At 41.8% G+C, this 27816-nt stretch overlaps 2 protein-coding genes across 3 annotated transcripts in view; one reads left to right on the top strand and one right to left on the bottom strand.

Moving 5' to 3' along the window:
* The window catches only part of LOC134630713 (mucin-2), a 44791-nt gene extending 37647 nt beyond the window's left edge, over nt 1-7144 (bottom strand). For both annotated transcript variants that reach the window (XM_063478285.1, XM_063478284.1), the window contains exon 1: nt 6475-7144. The gene's annotated coding sequence lies outside the window, so the exon portion shown is untranslated. The remainder of the gene's footprint in view (nt 1-6474) is intronic.
* Nucleotides 7145-14401: 7257 nt separating this feature from the next.
* On the top strand, nt 14402-20965 carry zgc:73226 (uncharacterized protein LOC402792 homolog). Its single transcript, XM_063478283.1, has 6 exons — nt 14402-14602; nt 17570-17720; nt 17982-18063; nt 18214-18287; nt 18928-19074; nt 20191-20965. Exons 1-6 carry the CDS (start codon nt 14560-14562, stop codon nt 20237-20239), a joined length of 546 nt encoding a protein of 181 aa, XP_063334353.1. The 5' UTR covers nt 14402-14559; the 3' UTR covers nt 20240-20965.
* Nucleotides 20966-27816: the final 6851 nt, after the last annotated feature.

The raw sequence follows: 27816 nt of genomic DNA, 5'->3' as shown, positions 1-27816 counted from the left end.
TATTAGAAGCAAGAGAGTATGTGAAGTAAAGCAAGTAAAAGTATTGTCCTCGGTGCTGGTACTTAAATTAGAAAACGGTACTACTGCTGTAGCTGCCTCCCACCGCCGAAAGTCTTCAGCCTGATCATGCTTAACAGCAAATTAAATTAAACAAACACAAATTAAATTATGATTCTTAATTCATTAGATATCCAGCGCAACACAGCGAACACAGCCATTGTCATTCCTGTCAGACACTTATGTAATAGCGTCTAAATGTAAATGCTGGTTTGTTTGATTATGACTATGTAGGCTACTGGCATTCCAATTTGGCCAGCTTCAATCTTGGCAAGTTGTTTTTCAGCAAGCTCTAGCTGCAAAGGAAGTTTTATATAATCAAGCTGTATAAAATAAAGCTATTGCCCAAGTGGTAACCACCGTGGCTGAGAATGAAAGAAGTTTAGCCTCTGGATGTTAACCGCCACGCATTAAAAAGATGGTCTTGTGCAGTTTACTGGTGCTGATGGCTTCATGTGTCTCTTGTTCTACAAATCTCTAACGAAACTCTATCATAAAATTACATTATTTCTAATGACCTGCAGGGGGAGACTCCTCCGGCTGCAATCTGATTTATGAACTCAGCAGGCACTTTCCTAAATAGTTTACAGTTTAAATGACTAGTGTAAAAGCTTTCTTAATATAGTAAGGTGCTCATTTGATAAACTACGGTGAAATTTAAAGTTTAATGAGTAAGCAGACCCTGTTATATCTAGAGATGGACCGATCCGATATTACGTATCGGTATCGGTCCGATACTGACGTAAATTACTGGATCGGATATCGGAGAGAAATAAAAAATGTAATCCGATCCATTAAATATCAAAAAAGCACCTCACAAAACTTGTGACACGGCGTAACTCGGCTCATAACCGTAGCACGTCGGAGCAGTGTGCTCACGTGATAGAGCGGCTCCTTGTATTTGGAGCCTCGCTAGCAAACCAGCATTTCATCTCTGAGGAAGTTATCCCAGAGAGAAGTAAAGCAAGTGTGTAAGTTCATCTCTGAATGTTTGTAAAGCGTTCCCACGTTAAGCTTAACAACCGATATGTGGAGCGACTGCCTTTTCTTCTCTTCCTCCTTCTCCTGTCGCTACTTCAATCATGAAACTGCTTAATGATCAGCTGATCGGCTTTTCTGTCGCGAGTCCGTCTCTCTTCTTTGTTTTTGGCCCACTTTGCACCAGAAAGAGGAAACCAGCGGCTGAACAACAGCAGCACTTTTAAGCTTGATAAGCTGTTGTTAGAATTTATTTAATATTACTTTCTACACCAGGATCCTTTTCTATGTAGCTGACGGCTGGTAACTGTGCAGGGGCGGATCTAGCAAAGTTTAACCAGGGGGGCCGATAGGGCATTAACAGGGAAAAGGGGGCACAAAGACATATTTTTCTTTCTTATTCTCATTTAAAATGTCTAGCTTTTAATAAATAATTATCTGAATCTTACACCCCAAGTTTTAATCTTATGTAAAATATATAGAAGTCCATTACTGTATATAGTAAGTGTTAAGTCTAATATACCCTAGTAAGCTATACTTCTTTTTCCTTTGGGAAGATACCATCTGTGCAGTCTGCAATTCTGTAGAAGAAAGATGTTGAATCTATTTAATTATTCTTGAAAAATAATATATTTCTGTGCATTTTTTTTCACACTGCATCAAATTAAAGTTGATTACGTCGATTAAGCATCATGAGGTGGAGGGTGGGGGGTGGTTCCCTATTTTTTTTGCTGGGAGTTTGCAACCCTATTAGTTGGGTTCAATGTTCCCTCTAAGCTGCGCACGTGCGCAATTGCGCACTGCTGGCACGGTCTCTGCGCACAGAAAATCTGTGTTGCGCACAAAAAAAATCTAACCTGAATTGAAATTAAAATAAATACGTTAACAATTCTGTTTTGCAGTGTTAGTCAGTAAGTCACTGGCTGCTCCTGTATGTGTTTAGAACGATGCCACCTTATCCCATAGTCCAGCCAATGATGCGATTCACATTCGTATATACGCAGCCCATCAACGTGGTTGACAGGCTATGACAGCGTCCTTATGTGCCGACACCGGAGTTTTAGCTAGCAAAGCGGTGTGGCTGATGTGGAGTGAAGCCATGTTAATGATAACGTGTACAACCATTGGAGATGTGAGCAGGACAGACGGAACAATTGACGGAAAAAAGTGTGGACTTTATACCAGTTTTTAAATTGTGTTGATAGGCCACGTAAAACCTGAGTTATGATAAAAATATATGCAATGTTTGGTTTTCATCCTGAATACTATCGTTGTTTATATTTACTGCAGGAAGAAACGGTAAAAACTGTGTTTTATAAGGAAAACGCTCGAAAGCACTCTCCGCCTTTGAGCAAAACAAAACCAAAAAAACCCCACCCTTTCCTATTGGTCGAAAAAAGTGCCGTGTCGACCAATCAAAAAATGATATGGCAACGTGGCATCTAGTTGTTAAGACACGGGGGGAAGTTTTAGGAGTGACGGTGGTGTTCTGAGATGTGAGAGATTTGCGACGTTTAGCGCAAATCTTGTGTAGTTAGTGTGTAGTGTAGTCAATAGTTTTGTTGTGTGTGTCAGAACAATGAGGCGACTGCTGAATGTTACAGGTGTTACAGGAGTGATACATCTCCTGTTGTCAGGCCTGCAGGTATCAGGCTGTTGTTCTCCTTTATCTCATAGGGGACAGAAATTATTTTTTGGAGTGGCACAAATAATTTGTGTGGCATCAAATTTGATGCAGAACAGCTGATTGTTCTGTAAATAGTTTGAAATTTTAATTTAAAAATGCATTGGCTGCATTAAAAAAAAGCTGCAAAAAACTTTGTTGTTTGCCAAACTGAGTTACTTTTTTGAAGAAGTAACTATATAATTAATTGCCCAACATTGGTCATTATATACTGTATTTTGCAGACAGAGAGTTACAGGACTCTCTCCCAGACCACAGACTCATAATACAAGTCAGAGCTTTATGAAAAAAAAGAAAGAAGGAAAGTTGTGTTTTTAAAATTGGAATTCAAGTTATTTTTACTTCCAATAGTGTTAACATACTTCACAGGTCATGAACAAGATTCTTTTACATTTTCATTGTAAGTGGGCTAAAGCAGTTAATTAAAAGTAGTCTAACATAAATGTAAATGCTGTAATCTGATTAATAAACCATGTAACTTGGATGGATTAGATGCTGGCGTGACCACAGTGCACACGTCTGATGTCGCTCACAGTTGTCCAAGGGATCGTTCAGGGAGTTTGTGTGTTTGCTCAGACACATGAAAAATTACACTATATCGGATTCATATCGGTATCGGCAGATATCCAAATTTATGATATCGGTATCGGTATCGGACATAAAAAAGTGGTATCGTGCCATCTCTAGTTATATCATCTATTTACTATATGATCACTACCATATGAGCTAATGGTGCTTTTGGCTTGCTGGTCTGATTGACCTCTTATTCACGACATCTAACCGCAAAACCTGGATGACCATGGTTAAAATGTCAAATTTAAAGTTTCAAAATGTTAGTACGAAAACCTGGTAGCTAGCATTTCAGTTCAACAAACACACCCTTCTTTTTCCTCCAGTTTATTCTAATTGTGAACATTCTTTACTGTACTGAAGAAGGCTTAAACTAAGCAACTCCACCAACAAGGTTTTGTGATTGGCTTGGTTTGTTTTTCAGAATGATCAGTCTAAAAAAAAGTCATGGACAGATTTGCACAAACAATTATTTATCTCTGGGCAAAAAGTTCCCACTATATCGTCACAAAAAATATTAGACTGATGGAAGAGAAAATGGGTAATGCTACTTGATCTTCGAGACAATACTTAAAAACTAGCCTAGATGGAGCTAGCCTAGATAGAGCTAGCCTTCTGGACTGGAAATTTTCCACTTCATCAGGAGTATGCAGTCTTTGATTGTTCTTGTTGCAAAGTGTTTAATGAAAGTCACAAATCAGATGAAACGTACTGTAGTTATTTTCATATAGGTTTCTATACAATCTCACTGCTTTTTTGTAACCAGAGGAGTCTCCCCCTGCTGGTCATTATAAAAAATTAAAGCCACTTTTTGCATTGCCTTTGCTTTTCAGACCCGAAGGCCAGGCTGTGCTTACTACATGCTTCTGCTGTTCCCAAGCGACAAGAAAACAATCATTATTCACCTCACACTTTTTGGCATAACCATGAGATTCTGGCCTGGTAATACCGTTAGCCCCCCACCACACACACACACACACACACACACACACACACACACACACACACACACACACACACACACACACACACACACACACCTCATGACTTAATTTGGAAAAGCAGGTTTGTTTTGAAGCAGTAAGTCTTTGAATTTGTGTCAGATATGGAAAAATTTTGAGTTTCAGTGCAGAACACTCTTAAAATTGTATTTAATGACAGATCTGTACCACAGTGATTTAAAGTGCTTTACTGCGATGCTCTGCACAGCTCAGGTGGCAAATACTTTCGCTTCTCCTGCCGCCTTCATGACTTTAAAAAGTCATTCAAACATGCATGATATGTTATCTCGCAAAGTTTCTCACCAGCTTCTTACTAAAGAGGACACTCTACTTGTTCCAGCTTTCTTCAAGGATGGCTGGATTACCTCTATCTTTCCGAGCGCGAGTGCCAGAAATGATTTGTTCCATCTGTCCTCTTTTAACCAAAATCCTCTGCCTAATATGAAATCCCTATATGTAGGCCAGTGGATGGTGATAAGCATACTTAGCCAACTGTGAGCAAATTTGAGAATGTTTGGGTGTCTGTGAAAGAAAGCCAGAGTAAACATTGTTCTTCCTTGTGCTCATTCTGCAAGCCCAATTGTCTTGCTTCGCTGGCTGCTTCAGTTTGTTTCTTCTACTGTTCACGTCTCCTCGCCACTCTGTGCCACAGATTTCCAAGGTTCCCAAGGTCTCTGTGTGAATTCAGCAACACCACATAACTCGTGGTCAGACGGACATGTCCAGTGCACAGCAGCATGTTACACGTATGCAGCACAGTCCACTCCCCTGGGGGGGTTACTCTCTGCCAGGCTGCAACGTCGCTGTCCAAACTAATGTCCCAAGAGTACATCATAGTGTGTTACCTATGAAGCCAGCATGCTGTCAGTCTAGAGGAAACACCTGGCCAGCAGATAGGCATATTCTCCAAGTGCATAAATGAAATTAAGAATAAAAGAAAAGGACACGTTAACTTCTCCTGGGCAAAGACAGAAAATGAAGTGACGCAGATAGATGACAGATTCTTTTTTTTAAAAGCAATGTGCTAAAAGAAAAAAAAGTGCTAGACGGAAGAGCCGAGAGACAGCAATATCTGACCTCTTTAAAGATGAGAGATGAGATGAAAGGGAGCGATACAGTGGTGCAGCGAAGAAGGAGGGAGAGAACAAGGGGGAAAGACTTGTGCGACAACAGTCGGGATTAACAGCACAGCGTTTCTTCACACAGGAAAAAAGCGGGCGCACGAATCTGCACCTGCGCATGGCGCGTGCACGTGTGTGTGCACGTGGAGGTGTGTGTGTGTGTGCGCCCGTGCGAAAGAGTACGTGTACGGCTGGGATTGTTTCATGCGCGCCAGTGACAAGATTGCTTCACTGACGGATGCAAACACATGTGCAAACTATGAGAAACAATTACTCTCACATGTGTGAGAAGATTACTGAAGCATGTTAATATGATTGAAATGCATTAATAATTTCACACTTTTCCTGGGAGGAATCTGCAGAATGAAATGCTCATGTTGCCAGAGCAGCACACACGCGCATAAATAAACACACACACCCAGATCCATACAAATGGAATTCCCTCATTCAGAGCCTCCTCCTTAAACTTTCTGTGTATAGCTCCAAACACTCACACATGCACACACACAAACACACACATACACAATCCTGCTCATGACAAATGTGCAATGAAAGCACGCTGCTGGAATCTGCAACGCCACACCACCAACAAACCAATCTGAGCTTCTCACTCTGTAAAGCTTCTCATAAAGCTGCCCAATATCAGAAAATGACTCCCACACCTGCAGTAAAGCAAAAATCCAGAAATCACTAGATTTCTCACACACACTCACACACACAAACACAAATCAGCACGGGCACACCCCCACTGCTGGAATATGTGCACACACACACACACACACCTGCCGAGTATGTAAACAAAATGTATGCAGGCACGTGTGTGAACGCATGCGAGGACCATTCAGCGGGCTGTTGGGAGCCAAAACAAAACAATAAGTCAAATATGTCCTCGCTGCCAACGTCCACTGCACACAATCAACACAGACACTTGTACGCTGCTTTTTAAATCTCGCCTCTTCTCTGATTTGCCTCACTCTCCATCTCTATGGTGATGCTGCGAGAAGGCTGCTGATGAGATTGCTGTACTATCTTCCATCAGGACACAGAACTGAGTCACACATACCTCATCTCTCTCTCTCTCTTCCTGTTTTCCTTCTGTGTTGTCTTCCCACAAGTGCTCGCTCCCTCTTCCAAAGCTATTCCTTCACGTCGCTTCCTCCCATTCTTCCATCCCTCTGGCATTCATGTTTGCTTTTTTTTTTTTAAATTCCCACTTCTCTGTCACTGCTGCTCAGTGAGCTTCGCACCGTTCCCCTTCCTCTGTGCAGAGTCCATCTGCTCCTCTCTTGTCTCCCTTTCCTCTCCAGCTCACCTCTTTCTCTCTCTCTCTCTCTCTCTCTCTCTCCTCCTCCTCCTCTCTGGTTGTGTCTTCCTCTATTTCACCCTCCTCTTTTCTCGTAGATTCATGCCTTTCACGTGGGAACCCTTTTATCCATCCCTCACAGCTCTCAGCTCCACTGTGCCTACCTAGTTGTCTGAGCGTTTGTTCTGTGTGTGGAAGTGAAAGGACAGGAGGGGGAGTAAGAAGGCAAGAGTGAGCAAACAGGCAGTTATCGTCTCAGATGCTCCTCTCAGTTCTCCCCGTCCTGCTCCTTTTTTGCTCTCTTGCCTTTTCTCTCTGCATCTCTTCATCATGACCTCCTCTCCATGTCGCCATGCAAGCCCCCTGTCTCCTTGTAAGCAAAAGGAGGGAGGGGAGCGAAGAGAGGCTGGGGGAGAAGGAGTGTGGGATGGAGAGTAGGAGGTAGGGGGAGGTGGAGCTAGTGAGTCGGTCTAATTAAAAAGCAGAGTATGTACAGCTGCAGAGAGCGAAGAGGGAGACAGTGAGAGGAGGAGAGGGGAGGAGAGAGGGAAGGAAAGTGATCTAGGGGGCGGATCTAAGGGACATGGAGGAAAGAAGCAAAAGAAGCAGTCAGCGGGGGGTAGAAATGAAGAGCATGGGGTTGTTTAAGGGGGCGGTGGTACGTAGCAGCTAGTAGTGTGAGGTGGAGGAAAGGAACGATCTGACAGGACACCAAGGTCAGCTGGAGAGGAACGCAGAAAGGTCAGGCATGGAGAGGGGGAGGAAGGAGGGGGAGAGAAGCAGGGAGAAGGCGATAGAAACAGACAGGTAGAATTATTCTACAGATATCTCCCATATGAGCGGGGGCAGCAGAGCAGGGGGGAACCGTGACCAGCAGGATAATAGAGACACATGGACAATGGCCCTCAAAGGCAGAGGAAGCTCCGTAGTCAATGAAGGTTAAACTGCTCCCATGGTTTCAGGCCTCTGGATTAACATGCATAAGTGCCGTGCATGCAAATTAAAAAGGAAAAAACACCGACCTGTATTACATCAATCACAGATTTTTTCTTTTCACCTCGTCTTCTTTCCTGTCTAAAGTTCCAAGCTCACTTTTTGTTTTTCGGTGGGGCGAGGGGGAGCTGACCAACTGATGTACATTGAAACTATCATCGCTATACTGGCTGTTATTACCTGAGGCTAGGCAGCAGAAACCACTGTACTCTGCAGAGATAGAGAGATAAAGTCTACACCTAAATGCCTTCAGGGCTGAGACACCTCATCCCATTTTATCAGCTCTGATCACTTATCTTGTCCCATCTCCCCTGTCTCGATCAGACTTACATTAACATCCCAGCAAATCTTGTTGGTGTTTTTTTTCTTCTAATGTCTAAGATGTTCTGTTTTTTGTTTTTCTAGAACTGTATGGATTTAAAGTGCAATCACATGCATAAAGTGCATAATGACTCCCAGTGATTTTAGAGGAAGTGGAGCTGAATGGACAGGCACTCCCCTGCAACATACATACAGAACAGGATATAATATAATATACTATAATGCATGGGTACATGCGAATACTAAGGCTTGCAGCTACATGCACTACTACAGATACTGCATTTAACTTCCTGGCAGACAGACTAATATATAAAAAGTATATATAGCAAAACACCGCTTTTTTTTTTTTTTTTTTGCTTTCCCTGAAAATTGCCACTCAACATCTGCATCCCAGTACTTAAGCAGAGTGACACAGTGTTTGAAAGGATCACCCAGGGTCACACGCTGGATTGAGAGCTTCAATTTGCACGACAGAAGCCACTTTGACGCCTTCGAGAGTTAAAAGAGCTCGTAATGTTAGAATCAATGTCTGCGGCTGTCAGCGTGGTGGAACGGCAGATGGAGCAGCGGAGGATGATGACAGGAGGACAGACTCAGTGAGGCATCTAAACAGACAGAGCAGGCTGCTGATTAAAGCGAGGACCTTGAGTTTACAGACAACAAAGAGCTTCTGCTGGCGGAGCTTCAGGTGGTGTTTAGCGTACTGTCCATTAAATTTTGATGATGTTTGAGGCTCTCTACAGTCTCATGCGCTTCACTGTGGATTATGAGTTGCGTGAGGGTCAAGCCATTTTTAGGAGATCTTAAAAGCAGTTCTTTATAGCTTCAGTGACTTTCAGATATGGAGGCCGTGCGCACACTGCTTTATAAAGAGCCACATTTTTTTGGTGCTAGTCCACAACTTCAAATTTCACTGTGGTGATCCTTTGACTTTTTCCATCTAGTGCTAATATGAAGCACAATGTCACTTTATTCAAATACTTTGGTTTGTGACCAAGCACAGCCGCACAAAGCTACATTTTAATCTAAAGTTTATATTCTGCACAGAGCTGTCATTTTAAACCCTTTGCTTGGCTTTCTCTGGCTTTGTGCTGCCCACGGTTACCATGCACTTGGGTGAGACGGGGGATTGTAATTATTATTTAAACTAATCCAACGGCGGCCTGCTTGCACTCAGTCAGATCTTGTTTTCAGAGAGCATCTACAGAGCCACCAAAGGAACACCACTAGTTTCCTGTGGCACTCATTAATCAGCCTTTGTGTCTCTGCAGACAAAAAAAAAAGACTTTTAAGCAGATCCTATAATGTACACTCAGATCAAGTCATCAATCACAGCCTAATACAAGGTTTGAGGCAAGGGGGCATGTCTAATGGTGATATCTAACTGTAGCCATTACCTGAAAAGGTTTTATTATTTTTGCTATCTCAGTTTCAAACATGATGGATGAACGAGGTGGCGAGTCATTTGCCGGACCTGAGTACAGCTGGCATCTCCCTCTTTGATCTGAGCCGTGTCCAGGACAGTGTCAGAGATCTTTAGTTGCTTTGATGGATGAGGAGAACTTTTCCTGCTTTGTTTCTGGGCTGAATAATGACTTTCCGTGTCTGTCCCCTCGTCTCGAAACAAGGCTGGAGGTCAGAAGAGAAAATGCTGCTTGGCAACATAATAAATGGGTGAGAAGATGGACTGTGAAAATAGAGAGGTTTCTGGCCACTGCTGTTGCCCTAACAAAACATTGCATCATCCCTAATGCTGGGGCCTCACGTCCACCCTCAAATAATAAGTCTTGGAAAGTGATTTACAAAACAGTTTAGAGGCTCTAAACCAGTTTTACTTGGATCAATGAGATGCTGCGCAGCATGTGGCGGCTCTAGCTTTAATAGAGGTAAATAAAATTGCCTCGGAACGTGGTGCTTTTTAAGGCCTCTTTCCACCAGGTGGGGATGTTGTTCATAAAGTGTTGGGCAGTGTTGCGTCACAACACACTTTTCCAAATGATTCAGGAAAGAAAAGCAAATCTATTTCACCGAAATGCTCTTTTAACTCATTGGACACTCAAGGGCTTTATCTTTGCTAAATTAGAAACTACTAGCAACTATCAGAATAAACGTGATGATCATGATTATTTTTTCCTTTTCTTGCACGACTGTGCGCATCCTCCTGTGATGAATGAAATCCAACAGAGCCTCTGTACCGCCAAGCGTCTTAAAGAAATGTCGCAGAAACAGATGAATCACTGGCCACGGGGTTTATTTGATGCAGAGCAGAAAACAGAAAAATCTGACACACGTTCCTGATTTAATTCATTCAAACTTTTTCCCCCTTTCCCTCTTTCCCTTATGTTCCAGGTACATGTAGCTGATAAAGTGATGATGCAGCAACCATGAACGCCCTGATCTGCTTTGGTCCGTTTCATTTGATGTTTTTAAGGCGCACATCAAAGACGACTCTCCAGGATGTGCAGCTTGCCAAAGATTAAAAAGGGAGGACGTTAGAAGTGTTTTTTTAGAGTTGAGCAATGACCTTATCTTAGAGACCTATGAAGTTGTGATTTTATCATAGAAAAAAAAATGCAATAATTATAACAGATGTGCCAGTATTTGAAAATATTTTAGCTTGGTTATAGATAATATCAAACAGCAGACATTTTGCATGAGCCTCCTTAGGCTGAAATGTGAAAGCTGTAACACAAATCAAAGATTAACTACATACATATTTTAAAAGTGTGTGCGTGTGCTATTACTTTCATGTATTCTATCATTAGTTAGAAACAAAGGCAGATCTTATTGTTTCCCAGCATTCTCTCTGTTGCATTTAGCCTGCAGTATTATTTTGGGCTTGTGGAAATAACAGGTGGGCACTTTATGGGGTTGCTGTTGTTGTAGCTTGGAGATTATAAAAGTGGACTAGTTGTCTGAAAGATGCTGGTTTGATGGCAGATGCTGTCATGTCCTCCTCCTCGTGTTTTTCACACACAATCCCTGACAAAAAAAAAAAAGCATAATCCATAAAACCTTAGTCCACAGACTTGTATCGTTCCAGACTCAACCAAAACAGGTTTGTGTGTTATTTTTCACAAGCAGTGGGGGCATATTTAGACTGTTTGCACAGTCTGAGTTCATTCAGTGCAGTGGAGGGGACTGCCTGCTTCAGAGTAGTCTGATTAAATAGCCAAGATACACTTTTGGGTTGTAAAGACTATGTAGCTATGACGGCTCTGGGATTTAGAGGAGACAAAGAGTCATTTAATGCTTTATTGTATACTACAGTCCTGTAAAAAGTAAGTATACCACATGATTCAGTAGCTTGTAGACAAACCTTTAGGAAGTTCTGTTCTTTTTCAGACATTCTTTGACTCTTGAATACTTTGTTGAGAAACAATCCCCAATCATCATTTCTCCACCACTGTGCTTGACATGTATTATGACGTGTTTGTGCTAAAATGCTATGTCTGGTTTGGCACTGTACATTATGGCTAAACATCTCCAGTTTGGTCTCATCTGTCCAAAGGACATTTTTCCAGAAGTCTTGTGGTTTGTTCAGATGCAGCTTTTCAAATCTGAGCTGTGCAGCCATGTTTTTTTGTTTTTTTTAAAGAGGTTTTCTCCTGATAACCCCTCCAAACAAGCCGTACTTGTTCAGTCTTCTTCTAACTGGGGCCTGTAGAGTTTGAGATGTAGCTCTTGGGTTTTTTGAGGAGTCTCTGAGCATTTCAGTCTGACCTTGGGATGAATTTGCTGCGATGTTCACTCCGGGGAAGACTGTGGCATTTTGTCAACACACACCTGAACACTACAGAGTGGCAAACTGCCAAAGCGTCTGTTTTTATAGAGGTCCTCACACATGATGATGATCAATTAAGCAACTGCATTTGATTTGCAGCACGCTCTTAATTCCTCTGCTAGCAGTAAAAATGTATGTAGTTTTTATTCGTAATGCACAGAATCGCATGATTACATATGGTACTTTAACACTGTTTAGGTCTTTTGGTTGAATTATTTTAAGTTGCTAAAGATCTAAAGTATCTATAGTAACCACAGAGGTAAACTAATCAGAAGCTGACTTCATTTGCACACACTGGGCAAATTAGTTTATAGAAAACTACAATGAAGAGTCAGAGGAGCAAATAACTACAACTCAGACACCATCACATCTATCACACATTTCAAAGCCCTGAGGTCTTCTCTACCACTAACTGTGGGTGCAAGAAAAAACAAAAACAAATGGATAAAACATATCAATAGCCTGGATTATTTTAATAGAAAGGAAGAAATGATGAAAAAAATAAAAGAGAATAAATAAGAAGGATAGTGTCCCCTTAAAATGAAATGACCTATAACCTATAACCCATTGTAAACTCAAAGAGCTCTGTGAAAATTAAGGATGTCCACTCACTCTTCATGCTGTTTGTCATCCACATCTGCCAAACAGCAAGAAAGCTCCTGGTTCAAACCCTGCCTGGGGCCTTTGTACAGTTTCTACACACAGTAATTGTTGATTCTAAATTGAGTGTGGATGCAATGTAAATAAAGTGCTTACAGCGTATAGAAGAAAGCATTGTGACCTGTAGTCTAAACCACTTAGAGTGGTCAGTAAGAATATAAAAGCACTATATAAATTCCAGTCCATTTCCTACAATGCAGTACGCTCTCATTAAAAATCTGTATTATTATAATGGCTGAGTAAGCGGATTTTTTTAAACCAACAGCAGCACTTAATGCAAAATACTAAAAGATTTACAAAATGCCTACAAATGATGCATATCTGTACGCGTGGGAAGGAAGAAAGGAAACGCCTTTTGCATGTCTGTGCCAATTGGCCCATTGTCCTATAATCCATCCATGAATCCAACAAATAAACTGCTCTCATGCAGAATTAAGGTGATATAAATAGAAATCTCCAGAGGAATGTAAGAGCCTGTTCCCAGAACCAAGAAAATTATACTTAATCATCTTTTACAAAGTAAAACAATAATTAAAAGTATTTGCTTTGAAAGAGTCTCAAAGCATGACACGCTGACATGAAGAACAGGCCTACAATTCAGCTTACTGAAATGAGGTGCTGTGCAAAAGTTTAGACCTTTATCCATCACAATAGCTAAAGTGTCCCATAAATGAGTGCAAGTATACAGACAGAGACTGAATTTAAGCCACAAGAAGAGCAAGGAGTTTTGCAACAGATGGCATCACCCCCCACGGAGTCCGTTTTGGGCATCGTGAAGTCACTGTGGGCTTACATGAAGAGGCAGAAGTAATCCACAGAAAAACCGTGGCATCCAAGATGCTGTCAAGTACTATCTAACTCTAAATACACTGCTAATGGAGACATTGCTAGTTAACTTTGTCTAATAATAAAAAAATGAAAAATGTAATTGCAACAAATATACATAAAGAAAACATGAAGGGGGCTAACACTTTTTCACTGTATTTCTGTATCTAAGTGTTGATAAAAAACTACAAAGTACTTTTAGAAAATGTAATGCATTACTTTCAGTATTTAGTCCCTCTAGAAAGTCATTTGCTGCATTAATCTTTAAAATTTACAACAAAGACAACATGGGTAGAATTTCCACCTGTAACGATACTAGACTGTTGACCTCTGCCCATTTACAATCAAGTGTTGGCTGGTTGATTGGCATCGCCATCAGTTTAAGTATTTATTCAAGCACTTTGAGTCCAGAGGTCAATCACTACTTGTTTTGTGTTAACATAACAGACTGCGGTCTTTGGTTTTCAGCTCATTGTGGCCCATTGAGTTGATACAATGTTGCATCCACGTCCATCTGTCCACAGTTTACAAGACCTGCTACTCCTCCTACAGTATCGATCAGAGTTTAGTGACTCTTGCACACAGTGATCACCCAGTGGTCTTCACCATTACCCAAACTGTGCTCAAGGCCAGTGTCATATTTGTTGTTTTACAGTCATTAACACATAAAATGTTTTACTTTTGTTCATTCTCCCTGTAAATAATTGCTAGTGCTGTACGATATTTTTATAGCGCATGTTTGAGGTATATTTTTTCATTTCCAAAAAAAAGAATGAATTTAATCCAATTCAGTGGGCTACATACTGAACCTAGAGGATAGAAACAAAGTATCAATCTTATCTTGTAGTATCGATCCAGTACCCACACCAGCGTTGGTATAGATACTAATTACCTAGTAACTGCTCCTAACAGATCATTAATGGTGTGAATGGTGGGTGCAGTTTGAATAGGTGCTCAGGACTATCTATCCATCTATGTGTGATGTTAAGCTGCACAGTCAGTCTGTTTGTTTACCTCTTCCTTCTTGACACGTGGGAGAGCGGAGAGGGAGGGGGTGCGCGCGGGGAAGGGAGGGCACGGGGAGCGGATTAGCGCTGCGTCGGTGCCCGGTGTCATTTTTAGACTACACAACAACACAACAACGCAGAGTGACTGAGGGTAACGTGTACAGGGTAGAGACCGGTTTTGCACCTGCTTGTCCTCCTGGGTCAGTGTCAGCATCTCTCCGAGCTCTTTCTCCAGCCTCTCCCCAGCGTTCAAACATGTCTCTGTCCGGCTCGCAGACGCCAGAGGACGGACTCTACGGTGAGTGATGGTGGCACATGGACCAGGCCGTTGTTTCTTTGTTACGTCATCACTGTTAACTATTTGCCTTTTAATAGCGTATCTGTAGCCGATTGTTGCGTACCTTAAACAGGCTGTAAATTATTTTTGCGTGCGCACGGGTCGATTTATATTCCAATTTCACGATGCAAATGTCAACAGCACATTCATTCCCTCAGTGTGTTTGAATGAAGAGCTAGCCAGCCGTGGCTGCTTATCAATGGAGACAAGATACTAACAGCCTGTCAGACTCGGAGAGCAGGTGTGAGAGGAGGCCACAGACGGGAACAAGGCACAGGCAGTTTTATAGTTGTCATTGTCGTTGCCACTGTCATTGTGTAAATGGATTCCCTGACTCACCTGTTTGTATCTCTGTAAGCCAATTAAGCTGCGGAGATTTTCTGATACTTATAGCTCCACTTAGCTGGCTGCACATTGCTTGGAACAGAGGATGCTGGGTAAAACATGTGGATCACTGTAATTGGGAGCTGTACAGTGAGTGACGTATGGAAATCACTGATGTGCAGGTTGGACCAAGCGGTTGTTTACTAAATAAATAAATAAAAAATAAAAGATCAGTTTGACAAATATTTGATTTCAGGCCAAAACTGAAAATCCATCACTGATATGTCATCTGATAGTTTCTTGTTTAGCAAGAAACTATCAGATGGTAATTTTAAAATCCAATAATCCAATATATCCACCAGCATGTTTTTACTTTCACACACACAAAACATAAACAGATTTCCCTCACATTTGTTGCTAACAGGGAAGGTGTATCTGTCCTCTCCAAACTGGGGTGGCAGGAGGTAGAGTGGGTTGTCTACCAATTGGAGGCTTGGTGGTTCGATCCCTGACTGCTTGAGTCCGCATGTTGATAAGTTGTCCACAATGAATCCATTGGACTGTGAGTGTGTGTCAATTTTAAACAAGGTGCTTAGATATGTAAAAGTGCTTGTATGAATGTGTGTGTGATTGGTTGTAGTAAAAAAGCATTTTGAGTACTCGATTAGGGTAGAAAAGTGTTATATAAGTACCAGTCTGTGTCTTCACATTTTATTAATAGTTAGCTAGCTAGGTATTGATCTTCTTTTTCCCACTTTATTTCAGGGTCTTCATGCCCGTTTCTATCACAGCATTTTTAAATGTAAAAAGAATCACAATTATAGTCTGTATCAATACATTAAAAAATATAAATGCAACCATATTTTCATATTTTATTTATCTTTTTTTTATTTTTACATCCACATGAATAGGACACAGCTGCTTTAAAGGTAACTTTTTATTCAATTCTAGAAAGACAAACAAAATCTGAATCTCCCATGCTATCCAAAAATAATCTGATTGCCCTGCAGCCACTCTTTCAAACTGCACCTCACACACTAATTTTTGTTTCTTTTTCTTGGCCCTAAAATGGAAACAGTCATTCTCATCCTAGCAGAGCACAAATTAATCTGTTGTGCTGCAGTTCATTGAGTCTTTTCACATCCTGGCTCAACATTACATAAAGCTGATTTGGCAGCGGCACAGATGAATGTGTACAGGACTGCGCCATAGAAACTGATTTAGTGCTGCAGAGTGGCATCACATAGATAAGGCAGCCAACAAGGCAGCTGTTACGTCACAACTCCCCTCTGTAGGAAAATAACTAGGGCAATGGCACAGTTTCCTCTGCCCTCCCTTCCCCCCATCCCTTGCTTCCACCCCCTTCAGCACTGTGCCCGCTCATGCTTCCACCGCCTCTTGTTATAAAGCGTCATAAACCAGGTAAAGTGACAATCAGAGAAGTCAGATGAGGAAGGATACTTTGGTAGGTAAATGAGGGGAGCTGTTTCGTAAGTGCTGCCTCTGTCCGAGAGATGCGGGGCAGCATGACAAGGGAGAAACAGCTAGAGGAAGGGAGAGGGTGAATGGCTAATCTCTCACAGAAATAAGTTCTTGCATAAGCAAGCATGCTGTCAGGCTGAGTTAGCCCTGCCCCACTGTTTAGCTGTGGGAGCGCGCACACCGTACAACATGCCAGCATGCATGTGTGTATATGTGTGTGCATGTGTAAATCCCTTTCTGCTCCTGTGCCCGATCACCAAACCCCGCCCCCGTGTCCATTCATTCATATGCAGTTTATGTTTTCAGCACTCATTGATGGGAAGAAGCAGGCACACTCTGTCTCGCTCTCACTGTTTATATACGCCATATGATAATACGTGTGTTTTTTGGACGCGGGTCAGCGTGTCTCCATCCAGCCACGAGCTCTGTGATTCTAAGGTCATCGAGTGTCATGTCAGGACATCCGCGGGGCAGCTTCTAAATCTCCACATGTCAGTGGACAACAACACACACCTGTCCATTCACTGCCCACTTGGCGCTAAAGAGATTAGAGTTCTAGGAAGGACCTAAAAACGTGCATCAGTAATGCAGTGTGAAATTTGCTCTGACAATGTTTCGGAACCGGGTTAGGATCAGTTACTTGGGTAACCGGCAGTAAAAATAATCTGAATATGTCATTATGACAATAAAGCTGAAGTAATCTGCATAATATAGTTGGGTAATCAAATGACTTAAGTCACGTTAATGGCAAGTAGAAATAAAAGAATCAGGAGAAAGTGTGGGTTAACTGCATCATTGCATAGAACATTAAAAATGAGTTTTTCACATGTAAAACTATGCACAACACAGTTACTTTGGACCTTTCTGGGATCACACAGACTTCAAAATGAAATATGTACAGTTGTAATTATAGTAAGATTATAAACAAGACAACAAAATGCCCATTAATGTTAAAAGCTTCATAAAATGGCTTCTGTTTGTTTACTTTCCACATCATGACTCCTTCTTGGCTTATTAGAAATCTAATATAGGTGTACTGAGAAGCATTGTTTTTTTTCCCCTTCTTACCGACACCTGAGCGTCAGCACAAACTCTCAGCTTGCCCTCCTCTTTCCTTGTCAGGCTCCTGGGTCGAGCTGGAGGAGCTGATTGCAGCCGTGAGCCGCAGAGAGAGCCTGACAGGGCCGCAGGACAGCGTTTCCACCGCCCTGCAGGGGGAGCTGGAGAGGATCCTCCTGGAGGCACAGCTGGAGTGCGAGCGGAGTAGAGACAGGTAATGATGCAGTTTGTTAGCACGAACTTGTTTTGTTTGGGGAGTTTGGGGCGGGCGAGCTGCACAGTGAGGTGTAGAAGTGATTTGCACAGTAATGAGGTTTGTTTTGTGCTCAGAGGAACTTTGCTTGTTTTCCACAGCGTGTTTACTTTTTCTGTTCTTGTTTGTTGGGCTGTAAAATTATCACGCTGCAGCTTGATTGTTTCTCCAGACCGCACCCACCTCGTACAAGTTCACTTGTTTGTTTTTTTTAATCCACAGTCCTCCACAGGCGGCGACTCCACAGTCCACCGGCTCACCAAGACCCACCAGTGAGCACGACAGTGACTGTGTCACTATACAGGTGCTGGTTTTCATTTGAACACAGAGACATGGTTAATATTTATCAGATAAAGACATCAAAAAAATATATGAAATAAAATAAAACAAATTTTTCTAGAAGTCACGTCATTTTTTTATTTATTCAACATCATCTGATTCTTGTTGCGTTCAGGAGGAAGGTGAGCGACGGGTGGACACTGACTGGGTGTGGGACTGGTCCAGTAGACCTGAAAACATGCCACCGAAGTAAGCCTAGCTCCTTTGAATGTTACTGTTATTTATTCCTGCTGTGATGATTTACTCCAGGAGGCAAGTAGCTTAGTTTGACTTAAAGACTGAAAGCAGGTGACTCGAGGCCCGCGCCTCCAGAGGTACATAATTAAAAGATTCTTTCTAGTTTAAAAAAATAATACATTTTAGGAAAAAAATGAATTGTAACACGAACCAGCCAAGATTCATGACGTCAACCTGGCAGTATGCCCTCTAAATATGCATACAAGTATAAGTAAACAAAAATGAGCTTTTTGTTTGTTTGTTTTGGTTTGTTTGTGTGTTTATAAAAAGCCCGTTTTACTCACAAAACATTTCAATAGCACATTGTTTTGTTTTTTTTGTTTTTTTAATTTAGTTGGATTATACCTTTGAAGCCCATGAATCGCTTTCATTTTTATTTATGCTGCCGCACTTGACATTTAATCTCCTGCAATAAAATAAGCCTGTTTGACAGGTAGCAGTTCTCAGGCTCTCGGTTTCTTTCTTGTATTCTCAGGCTTCTCTCTTGTGCTCTCATTATCTCTGTTTATTTTTATTTTTTTCCCCCCCCACCTTTCAATCTCCGTGCTCCCGCATCTCTTATCTCCGACGCCTCTCTCTTCCTTCTCTGCAGAGAGTTTGTGTTTCAGCACCCGAAGCAGCAGAGCTCCCTCAGTGTCAGAAAGACAGAGGTGATGAAGAGAGGCATCTTCTCCTCTGATGTTCTCCTCATTCTTGTTCCCTCGCTGCTGGCTTCACACCTTCTCACGCTTGGAGTCGGGTGAGATTCATTCACATAAACTTGACATTCTTGGTAATACTTGGGGAAAAAATAACTGGATGCTTCTCATCCTGGTAGAGTTTGGAAAGTGTGCAAATTAAGAAAGCGATCAAAGAGTTGACCCCTGTGTGCCCTTCTAAGTGGTTTTAAAATGAGGTTGCTGATGTGCAGCTAAAGCTAAAGATGTAAGAAAAACAAGCTTGAGACAAGTTAACGGTAGGGAGGGTCTACCTTTTCACTGACAAGTTGCTACCTTATGATAATGCAGTGCCCTTAGTTTCTGAGTTATAGCCTTCACTTATTTGATACATCGAGTGTCAAAAAACGAAGATGGCAACAGCTGGTATACTCAAATCTAAATGATTCAAAATGAGACTTAAAAATACTGAAAGCATAAACTATGAAAATCTTAAACTTGAAAGGTCTACAAGCACTAATTATGGCTGTTAAGATTTGAAGTAAGGCTTCAGTCACACAGGCATAGAGACCCGTCAGCAACCCCCTGCCAACCTCTGTTCGGGAGGGGAAAATACATATACTGTGAGTTACTAGAAAAATTTAGTCACAAAGAAGATGCTGCACCAAAACCTTTCTGTGATTGCTTTGGTTGCTAGCCGATTACCATGGTCTCCTGTAGTTTGCATGGAAGATGCTGATTTGTCTGCACACACTGAAACAATGTGATGCAAACTGGAAACAAATAACTTTCAAAGAACCATTTTTCCCTTTTGCTGAAACCAAAATGTTTCAAAAGGCACATTTTTTTTTGTATTTTAAAGGGACTCTGTCCCTTTCTGTCACAGTTTTTGCAGTTCCACTGTTACTGATTGGTTAGTTAGCAAATGTTTGCAGACAAGTCGGCATCTTACATGCAAAATACAATATGTTAGCAACCAAAGCAATCACAGGGAGGTTTTCTCTTTGCAACCAAATTTACCTAGCAGTATTCTGCAACCTCCCCCAATCACTTTCCAACATGTTGGGGAATACATATTTTATCCTCATGATCAGCAGTTGCAAAGTGCTTGCTAACCAGTCTCTCCGCCTGTGTGACTGGGGTCCAAGGGCTATAGCAAAGGATCAATCACTGATTCCTGTTTTTTTTTTCCTTTTTAGGATCTACATAGGAAAGCGATTGGCTGCATCCACCACCAGTACGCTGTGACAGCAACTATACGCCAGTGCCCCTATTTGCTAACAGTCTGGCCAATAAGGTCAAAGTCCACCCTCTCTAATGCACTAATTTGCCTCCTTTCTTTGTCATGGGGCTAAAATAGGACCTTGCCTGTCTGTACCTGTCTCTCTATCTATCCAGCAGTACTCTGTCTTTTCTGTCAGCCTCTTTGTTGTCTGTGCATTTCATAGGGCCCTGGGAGCAGATGGCTGCCGACCAGTGAGTCAGACTGAGGTCACTTTTACTCTCCCGCAAAGTAACACTGATCTCAACCAGCTAATCGGGAGTGTAATCAGAGGGGGGGTGGTTTTCCTGACACAAAAGAAGAGAGGGAAAGAGAATTCTACTCAGCTAGAATAATAAATCCCTTTGATGGGAGGAGATGAAAACGGTTTGTTGGGAACGGTGTGTTCCGACAAAATGAAAAGGATAATGTGCGATACCCATTCACCCAACCTTTGAAAAAGCAAAATGTCTGTCATTTGTCAGAAGTAATGATCCTCTGTAAGACTGAGCTGCTTAAAGCGGTTCTCAGTTCTTTCCTTTTTTCTTTTTTTTGGTCTGCGCTGATGGTGAATCTAATGTAGGGACTTCTAGTTGGCTGAGTGAATGTAGGAGAGGCTCTGGTTGTGCTTTTTGTCCCGTAAACCCATTAAATATTTGACCTCCGACAAAGGCAATCACGATCCCATTAAACTTCACTCCTCCAAACCTTAATGTGTCTCTCGGGTCTTTTATTCCTCTCCTCTGCGCTCACCCTGACAGCATGTATTGTACACATGCTCGTCTTTTCTAATACATGTGGGGAAAGTGAAGAATTTTTAGCCAGCAAAGCACAGAGATGTGCTGAAGTAAGCGTTGGCCACTGTATGTGTACGTTTCTATGCTTTGGTAGTCTGGAGATTATTTGCAGGCATGCAGAGACAACAGCAGCAACAACAACAACAAAAAAAGACTTTTAAAACCTACTGTGATGTTAACAACCTGCAAATGAACCGCAGCATCTGTTTAAAATTGATTCCTGTTTCCATATGAGGTAAATCACTGCTAATGACTTTGTTTGTTTGTCCTGATGAGCTCTTTGGTGTGTATGCCACCGGTGCTCCTTAAGCACATTGTTCCCCAGTGAGCACTCTTTCTCTTGTCTAACCAAAACCTTCCAGAAGCCTTATGACATCTGCCTTTGTCATTCTTACCTCACATAAGTCACCCTCTTCCCTATTTTTTTTTAACAAGTTGCTGCTTTGACCCATCTAGGATTTGACATTTTATTGCCTTCCCATAAACTAAAAAGCCGTTTCCTCTTAACATGTCGTGAAAATAGCTGGCTTGGATTTTGAATGGTGGGGTGGGGCTGGGACTGAGAAGCCACCAGGGTTGCCTTGGACATAAACATGCCCCATTTGTTGTCTGTCCAGCCTGACCAAGCACAATTACTTTATCAGCCATTAGCAGAGCGTTTGATGTGAGGGGTCCTGCTGAGCTAATGAGCACAGCAAGCGACTTCTAGACGCACCAAGCTGACGATGCATCAACAGGCCTGCTTTGGCAGAGCACAAGAGCACCTGGTTTCCATTCACAGACCCCAACACATAACACGCCCAAGCAGTCTATGGGTAGTTACTGGTGCATGTTTTGGCACCAGTTTTACTCAACAGCGCAAAAGGAAACGCTTAGTTAATGAACGAGGTCGATGCACGTGCTCGGGAAATGCCCATTCATCATCTTTGACATAAATGAATTTGTCACATAGCATAATAATTCAAGTGTGTTGGAGCTTGTATAAATAGAAAAGCCAGTTGAATTTTTTGTTCTATCCATCGTGGTAAATGAAATGAGCTGTACTTAATACATTAGCAGCAAGTAATAATATTTACTATGAAAAGAGCTCATTTCACAACAGCAAATTATAATTCTGGGCTGAAATTATTCATGCAAAAACACATTATAATAGAGCTTGCAAAGGCTCCCAGTGGTTGAAGGCTCTTTCTTAGTGCCACGTCCATTGTGAATGTAACCAAATCACTGCCCAAGCAACAACCTCAAAAGGTAAGTCAAATGTGCATCAAAACTGTTCAGTCTGTAGAGCTGATACTTTCATTCATGACAACTGTAGAAGGATCGTACTGTACAGTTCTCTAAATTGTATTAAGGTCTAAATTTAGCATTATTAGGGGCGTGGTCACTATGCTGCCATAGCTGTGTCACCCTCTGAGGTCTAAGTGATCATGCTAACCCTAAAGGCCTTTACACACCAGACACGTAAAATCGACATTTTTTTTTTAACCAAGCTCAAGTTTTCCTTTTTTTTGAATCAAAATAACCAGATCTAAGAGTCCAATCGCTGGATTTTGCAACAAGTGAAATACTAGTGGGACTGGTACAATACCTCAAACAGCTAGACGCTACTCCGGGTCAGTTGACTCTCTGAAATGATTTCGCTGCCTCCTCAGATTTGGTCCCAACTCTCCTACCAAGAGCTCAAACTGCCCCCACTGACATCCTGAAATATATATAAAGCTGCTGTGATACAGCTCCGACTGCTGGATCACACAATCAGATTCTCCCTGCTGAGGCAGGGCTCTAGAGTGCGACCAATATGGTCGCAAATGCGACCAAATTTTTCCGTGGTGCGACTAAAAAAAACATTTGGTCGCACCAGTGCGACCAACTGTTACCAACATTTGGTCGCACCTGTTTGGGTAACAAAAAAAATCTCTGCAACTCTCCATGTTGTCAACAGCAGACACACATTATGCCCCTATCGTGGACTAAACCAATCAGAGATAGTCAGGGGCGGGACCTCTCTGATTGGCCGTGGTCCAGTGGAAAGTGCAGGTAGAAGAGGGAGGTGAGTAGCTTTAATAAGGCGATATCAATTCATTAACGGATTCCACACAAAGACGTAAACACAGAGCGACCCGACGCATCAGAATCAGCTTTGTCTTTCTCGGCTTTCTCACCGGACGGCCCGCAGACGGACACGCTGTCGGAGCTTAGCGATTCTGATGCGTCGGGTCCGCGCTGTATTTACGTTTTTTTGCGCTGATTCTGAGCTGCAGGTTTTGTCTCTCCAACCAAAATTCGCCGAGCCAAAAAGAAGCAGCAAACTGCGCTTCACATTTGATCAATGTCGTCATGAATTCCCTCTGACTTTTGCTGTTTTGCTTCCCCACGATAAAAATTACACTTCCTACACAGCTCCCTGTGTGTACTTCAAGAACAGTTTCCCGTCTCAAATCTCTGTTTTCTGGATTATTCATTCGCTTATTACCCACCAGTCTACCGTTGTTTAAAGCGCTGTCTTTTCTTTTTTCATGTAAATGACGTCCGACAAGAAAGCCTAATTTCTGCTGTTCAATACTGAAGAAATTTAAACTTCTTAAAATTATGCAAAATTGCAGAATATTGCAGAATATTTTTAAGGTTATCTGCTATAAAACGCCAGACCAGGAAAATCTCCTTCATGTTTTTCTGTGTTTTATTCTCAGTTACTTTCACACAAAGGCATCTGCTGTGATGTTCACAATTCTGATGAAGTCTCACAAGTGTCAGTACTGATAAATGATCAGAATTATAATATTTCTGACTGTCTGAGGCTAAATTGAATCGAATCAGGACTTTGAGAACCGGAATCGAATGGATTATAGAAATCGGTGATGATACCCAGCCCTAGTGAACAGCCTAGGCCTGACAGAAGTGGATGTAGCTGTGGGTAATAAGAAAAGATGAAAAGAACTATTGATAACTTTTTTGTTAAGTTAAGGCCTGATCCGTCTGAAATTCATAGCCAGTGCTCTGACACAGTGCCATCAATCTTTGAATGCTGAAAAAGCAGCAGTGTATCCAGAAAACACACTTCATGCTGCAATAAATGCACTGCCCAAGTGTCCTCTCTCCCCACTGCCTTTCAGCAGCATGCAACAGCAAACAGGTCGTCAGAGGAGGCCAAGATGATGATTAAGTTTAACATTTTCTACAATATTGACAAAGCACTTTAAGCACAACATTGTTAGTTAATAATTTAGAAATGAATATTGTCTGTATGGACCTCCCCCCAAAGAAGGTGCACATGTAAAACTGCGGTGTTAAGCGAAGCGGTTGAAAAATTTGAGTGCGCCTAACTTTTGTGCCGGTACGCCTAAATTTTTTAAGTTAGGCGTACCGGTGCGCCCATGTCAAAAAGTTAGTCTAGAGCCCTGTGAGGTCTTCTTCTGAAGATTGGATGCATCCAGAATCTGTTTCTTCCTGTTCTTCCATCACGGTGCCTTCTTTATCTCTTCTACGCATAAGATCAGTAAAATCTTAAACAGATAACACAGTTTGATGTATTTTATTGGTAGGTTTCTGTTTTGGGGGGTTCTTTTTTGAGACAGGACACTGGAGAGAAGATGGAGAAAACACATGGCAGATTCTCTCCAATAACCTCCTGGCTTTAGCTCAGCAACCAGGAGGTCTATATTTTAATCTGAAATTAAAGTAAACAAAATGCAGTAGAGTAAAAAGGTGAAATACTTTAACACAAAGTAACACAAAATACATCCATGTCTGCACAAAATCTTATTATGTGGATAATGTCTGTATGAACCTATGTGGGTGACTGACCAAGAGCATGTCCCTCAGGGTGGGAGAGATTTAGATAATGCTTCTAAACTATTGGCTCCTTTGCAACCCACATAATTGTTTCTTGCCTTGTCAGATGACATCAAACGATACAAAACTCTGTGAAAAGAAGAAAATCAGAGAAGTGGCAGACCTGAACTGTTCTTTAGACTGTTAATTTAGTCCTGTGGATTGTCCCTGGTTCAACCCCCTAAGCCGTTTATCTTGTTCTTTGGACAAACAAGCAGCCACAGGTGGCACTGGCTGTTGTAAATCACCGTGTTCCCACACAGCTTCATCCTATTTTGGTGTGATCCTCCATGGCTTCTTTATAGGAGAGGACTGCATTAAGATCTGTCAGCCCTGTAATATCCTCCCTCAAGATGGTAACAATTACAACTACTATCAAAGAAGTAAAATAAAAATCACCATTTTCCCCACATCGTTTCCTTAAAGATATTACTAGACAATGAGATTTATGGTGAATAGGGTGATAGATATGACTTTGAGCTTTTGGTGTTACGAAAGAAAATCCAAATCCTGTTCTTGAAGTGAGAGAAGACTGAGGCCCAGACAGAATATGGGAGAAATCTGTTCATTTCCTGGACCACACTTCAGAGATCAGACATCTGTCTTTCTGGGAAATCCATTATATCCTCCTCCTATACAGCTAGACAGGAAATAGAGAGTCCAGTTTCGAAGAGTTTGGACACAACAAAAGAATCCAGTTGAACTGGCACGGCGTCTGCGCCTTAACTTTAAAACAAGGTCACTAATTTGAGCCTCCATCTCAAGTAACATCGCTTTACCACATGTGGCCCGCTTCCCCCTCGTGCGCCACTCATAATGAGGGACAGTAGGTTATAATTCCACAAAACACAATGACGTAGTCAAATAGCAGACACATAACCACACATAGCTCACCGGACCCGCGAACACTCCCACACAGGAATGAAAAACCTTTTTTTCTGTTTGCATTGTGTGGGCTTAAATAGTTACACTCATGTGGAATAAATACATTCATCTCCAATATTTGATATTTGCTTCACTGAGTGTTTGTAGAGGGGAGTCGCTGCGTCTCTCTTCAGATGTAATTTGGCATTCAGTAAGCATGATGAATGCATTGACGGTAACGTTTTTGTTTTGGGTTTTATGCATTTTTCCATTCTTCCTGTCACTCTTGAGCAAATAGAAGCAATTTGTCTAATAAGCCTGAAATGTGACAAGCGTTCGATGTGGAACAGGGTGAGTGAAAGAAGCTCTTTTGTGTGCGAGAAGAATTTGTTTTCTTTCTACCTGTCATGTACCCAAACACACGTGTTCGCCTTGTGCTCGTATCTGCTGGGCCAGACTGCACACCAGGAAGAGGCAATAATTGCTTCCATGTGCTGGCTTCCCTCTCCACCTCATGTGTGCGCCCTTCTTTCCTCCGTGCAGCGCTCAATCAAACCAGGTGAGCGCGGCCCGGGTGTGGACGTGAACTGAACCCAGTGTGCTCTCCACTCGAGTGCTTTTTTTCTTTCCCACAGCAAGGTGGACCTTTCTAGCCCGGACATGCTTGGTCTCCGTGCACCAGATGTGTGAAGGATTAGATGAGAGCACCCGGAATAAGACTCAGTGAAGCACAATGTGTCACTGCTCATGCTGTGTAAACAAACCAACTCAATTTTTAAGTGTACACGTGCGCTGTCCTGACATGCCATGAGAACCGTCCTGTTCGTGTTTTGCTATGAAGAACTGCTGAGTTGAGTAGAAGATTAGGATAGGTGGATTAAGATGTGTGCCTCCAGTATATGCTTCCTCAGAACAGCTTGCTGGATGATCAAATATCTTTAAAAATTCCCTTTCCCATAAATCTCGCTGACATCAAATGGGTCTGTGTTGACCGTTAGCCTTTAATTTGCTGAGATTCACCAGCTGTTCGGAGGTGAAAAAGGAACCTTCTCCTGACAGCAATCCTCCACCAGTGATTGCCTTGTAGGCCAAACTGTCTAAAAACATGTTCTTATCTTTATATTTAAAGCATAATCATCTGCATGAGAGCTATAAGCTTGATTCAGATTTTGGATTTAAAGAAGAAGAATTCTGTGGTTGTCTGTCCTGCTAGTGTTGTTTCTACCTCACCCTCGGCCGATGTGTTGCTGCTGTATTGCTCTATTGCAGAACTCGGTTTGTCTGGACATGCAGTTCTCATATTTCGGCTAAAACAACTCATTTACTGCTATCTCAGATTTTAAGCTAAGTATGTGAAGTTACGTTGGACACTAGTGACTGGTGTCTGTTGTCCTGCTGTCTATATTGTGAACAAAGCAAATATTGTTAAGGCAGAGTGTCTTTTTTCATGTATTTGGCAATGGTTGGCTTTGCTCTGACTTTGTATAATAGCAGACAAAACACACACACATACTCGGTTCATCGAGTGCATCCTTACACACAAAGCTGAGGAACATTAATGACAACTTAAGCTTTGGAAAATAATACTGAATGCAAAACAAATAAGGCTTTACTTCACACAGAGTGCCCCTGTCTGAGATCACACACTCCAAAAAAAAGAAAAAGAAAAAAAATTCTGGCTCCTTTTAGATGGTAAATATTTAATCCTGCTTATTTCTTGTGTTAAGTCTACACATATTAATCAGTGTACTGCCCCAGTCTATAACAAGTTCACTTTACTCAGTCAAATGTAGTAAGATAAAGATTTGTAAAACCAAATAGGGCTCTGTTGGTTTCATTTACGCAAATGCAGCATTTTTTCACTCTGGAGGATCTGCCAAGTGCTCTTTACTGAAAGCTTTTCAAATGTTTCTGAATTTGGTAAGTAAGCATAAGTTCATTGCCATGTCTCTTTGGGTCTTTTCATTTCAAATTGTGTTACAATTGCAAAACTATTCATTCTAGCAGCAAGCTACATGTTTTAAAAGTTTCTCTGTAGCTAGCTAAGGGTAGATGCAGAGTGGGCTAAAATA

This window comes from Pelmatolapia mariae, linkage group LG7 (genome assembly GCF_036321145.2).
Source record: "Pelmatolapia mariae isolate MD_Pm_ZW linkage group LG7, Pm_UMD_F_2, whole genome shotgun sequence".
NCBI lineage: Eukaryota > Metazoa > Chordata > Actinopteri > Cichliformes > Cichlidae > Pelmatolapia > Pelmatolapia mariae.
Note: the sequence above shows the minus strand (reverse complement) of the source record. Positions and strands in the feature narration are given on the sequence as shown.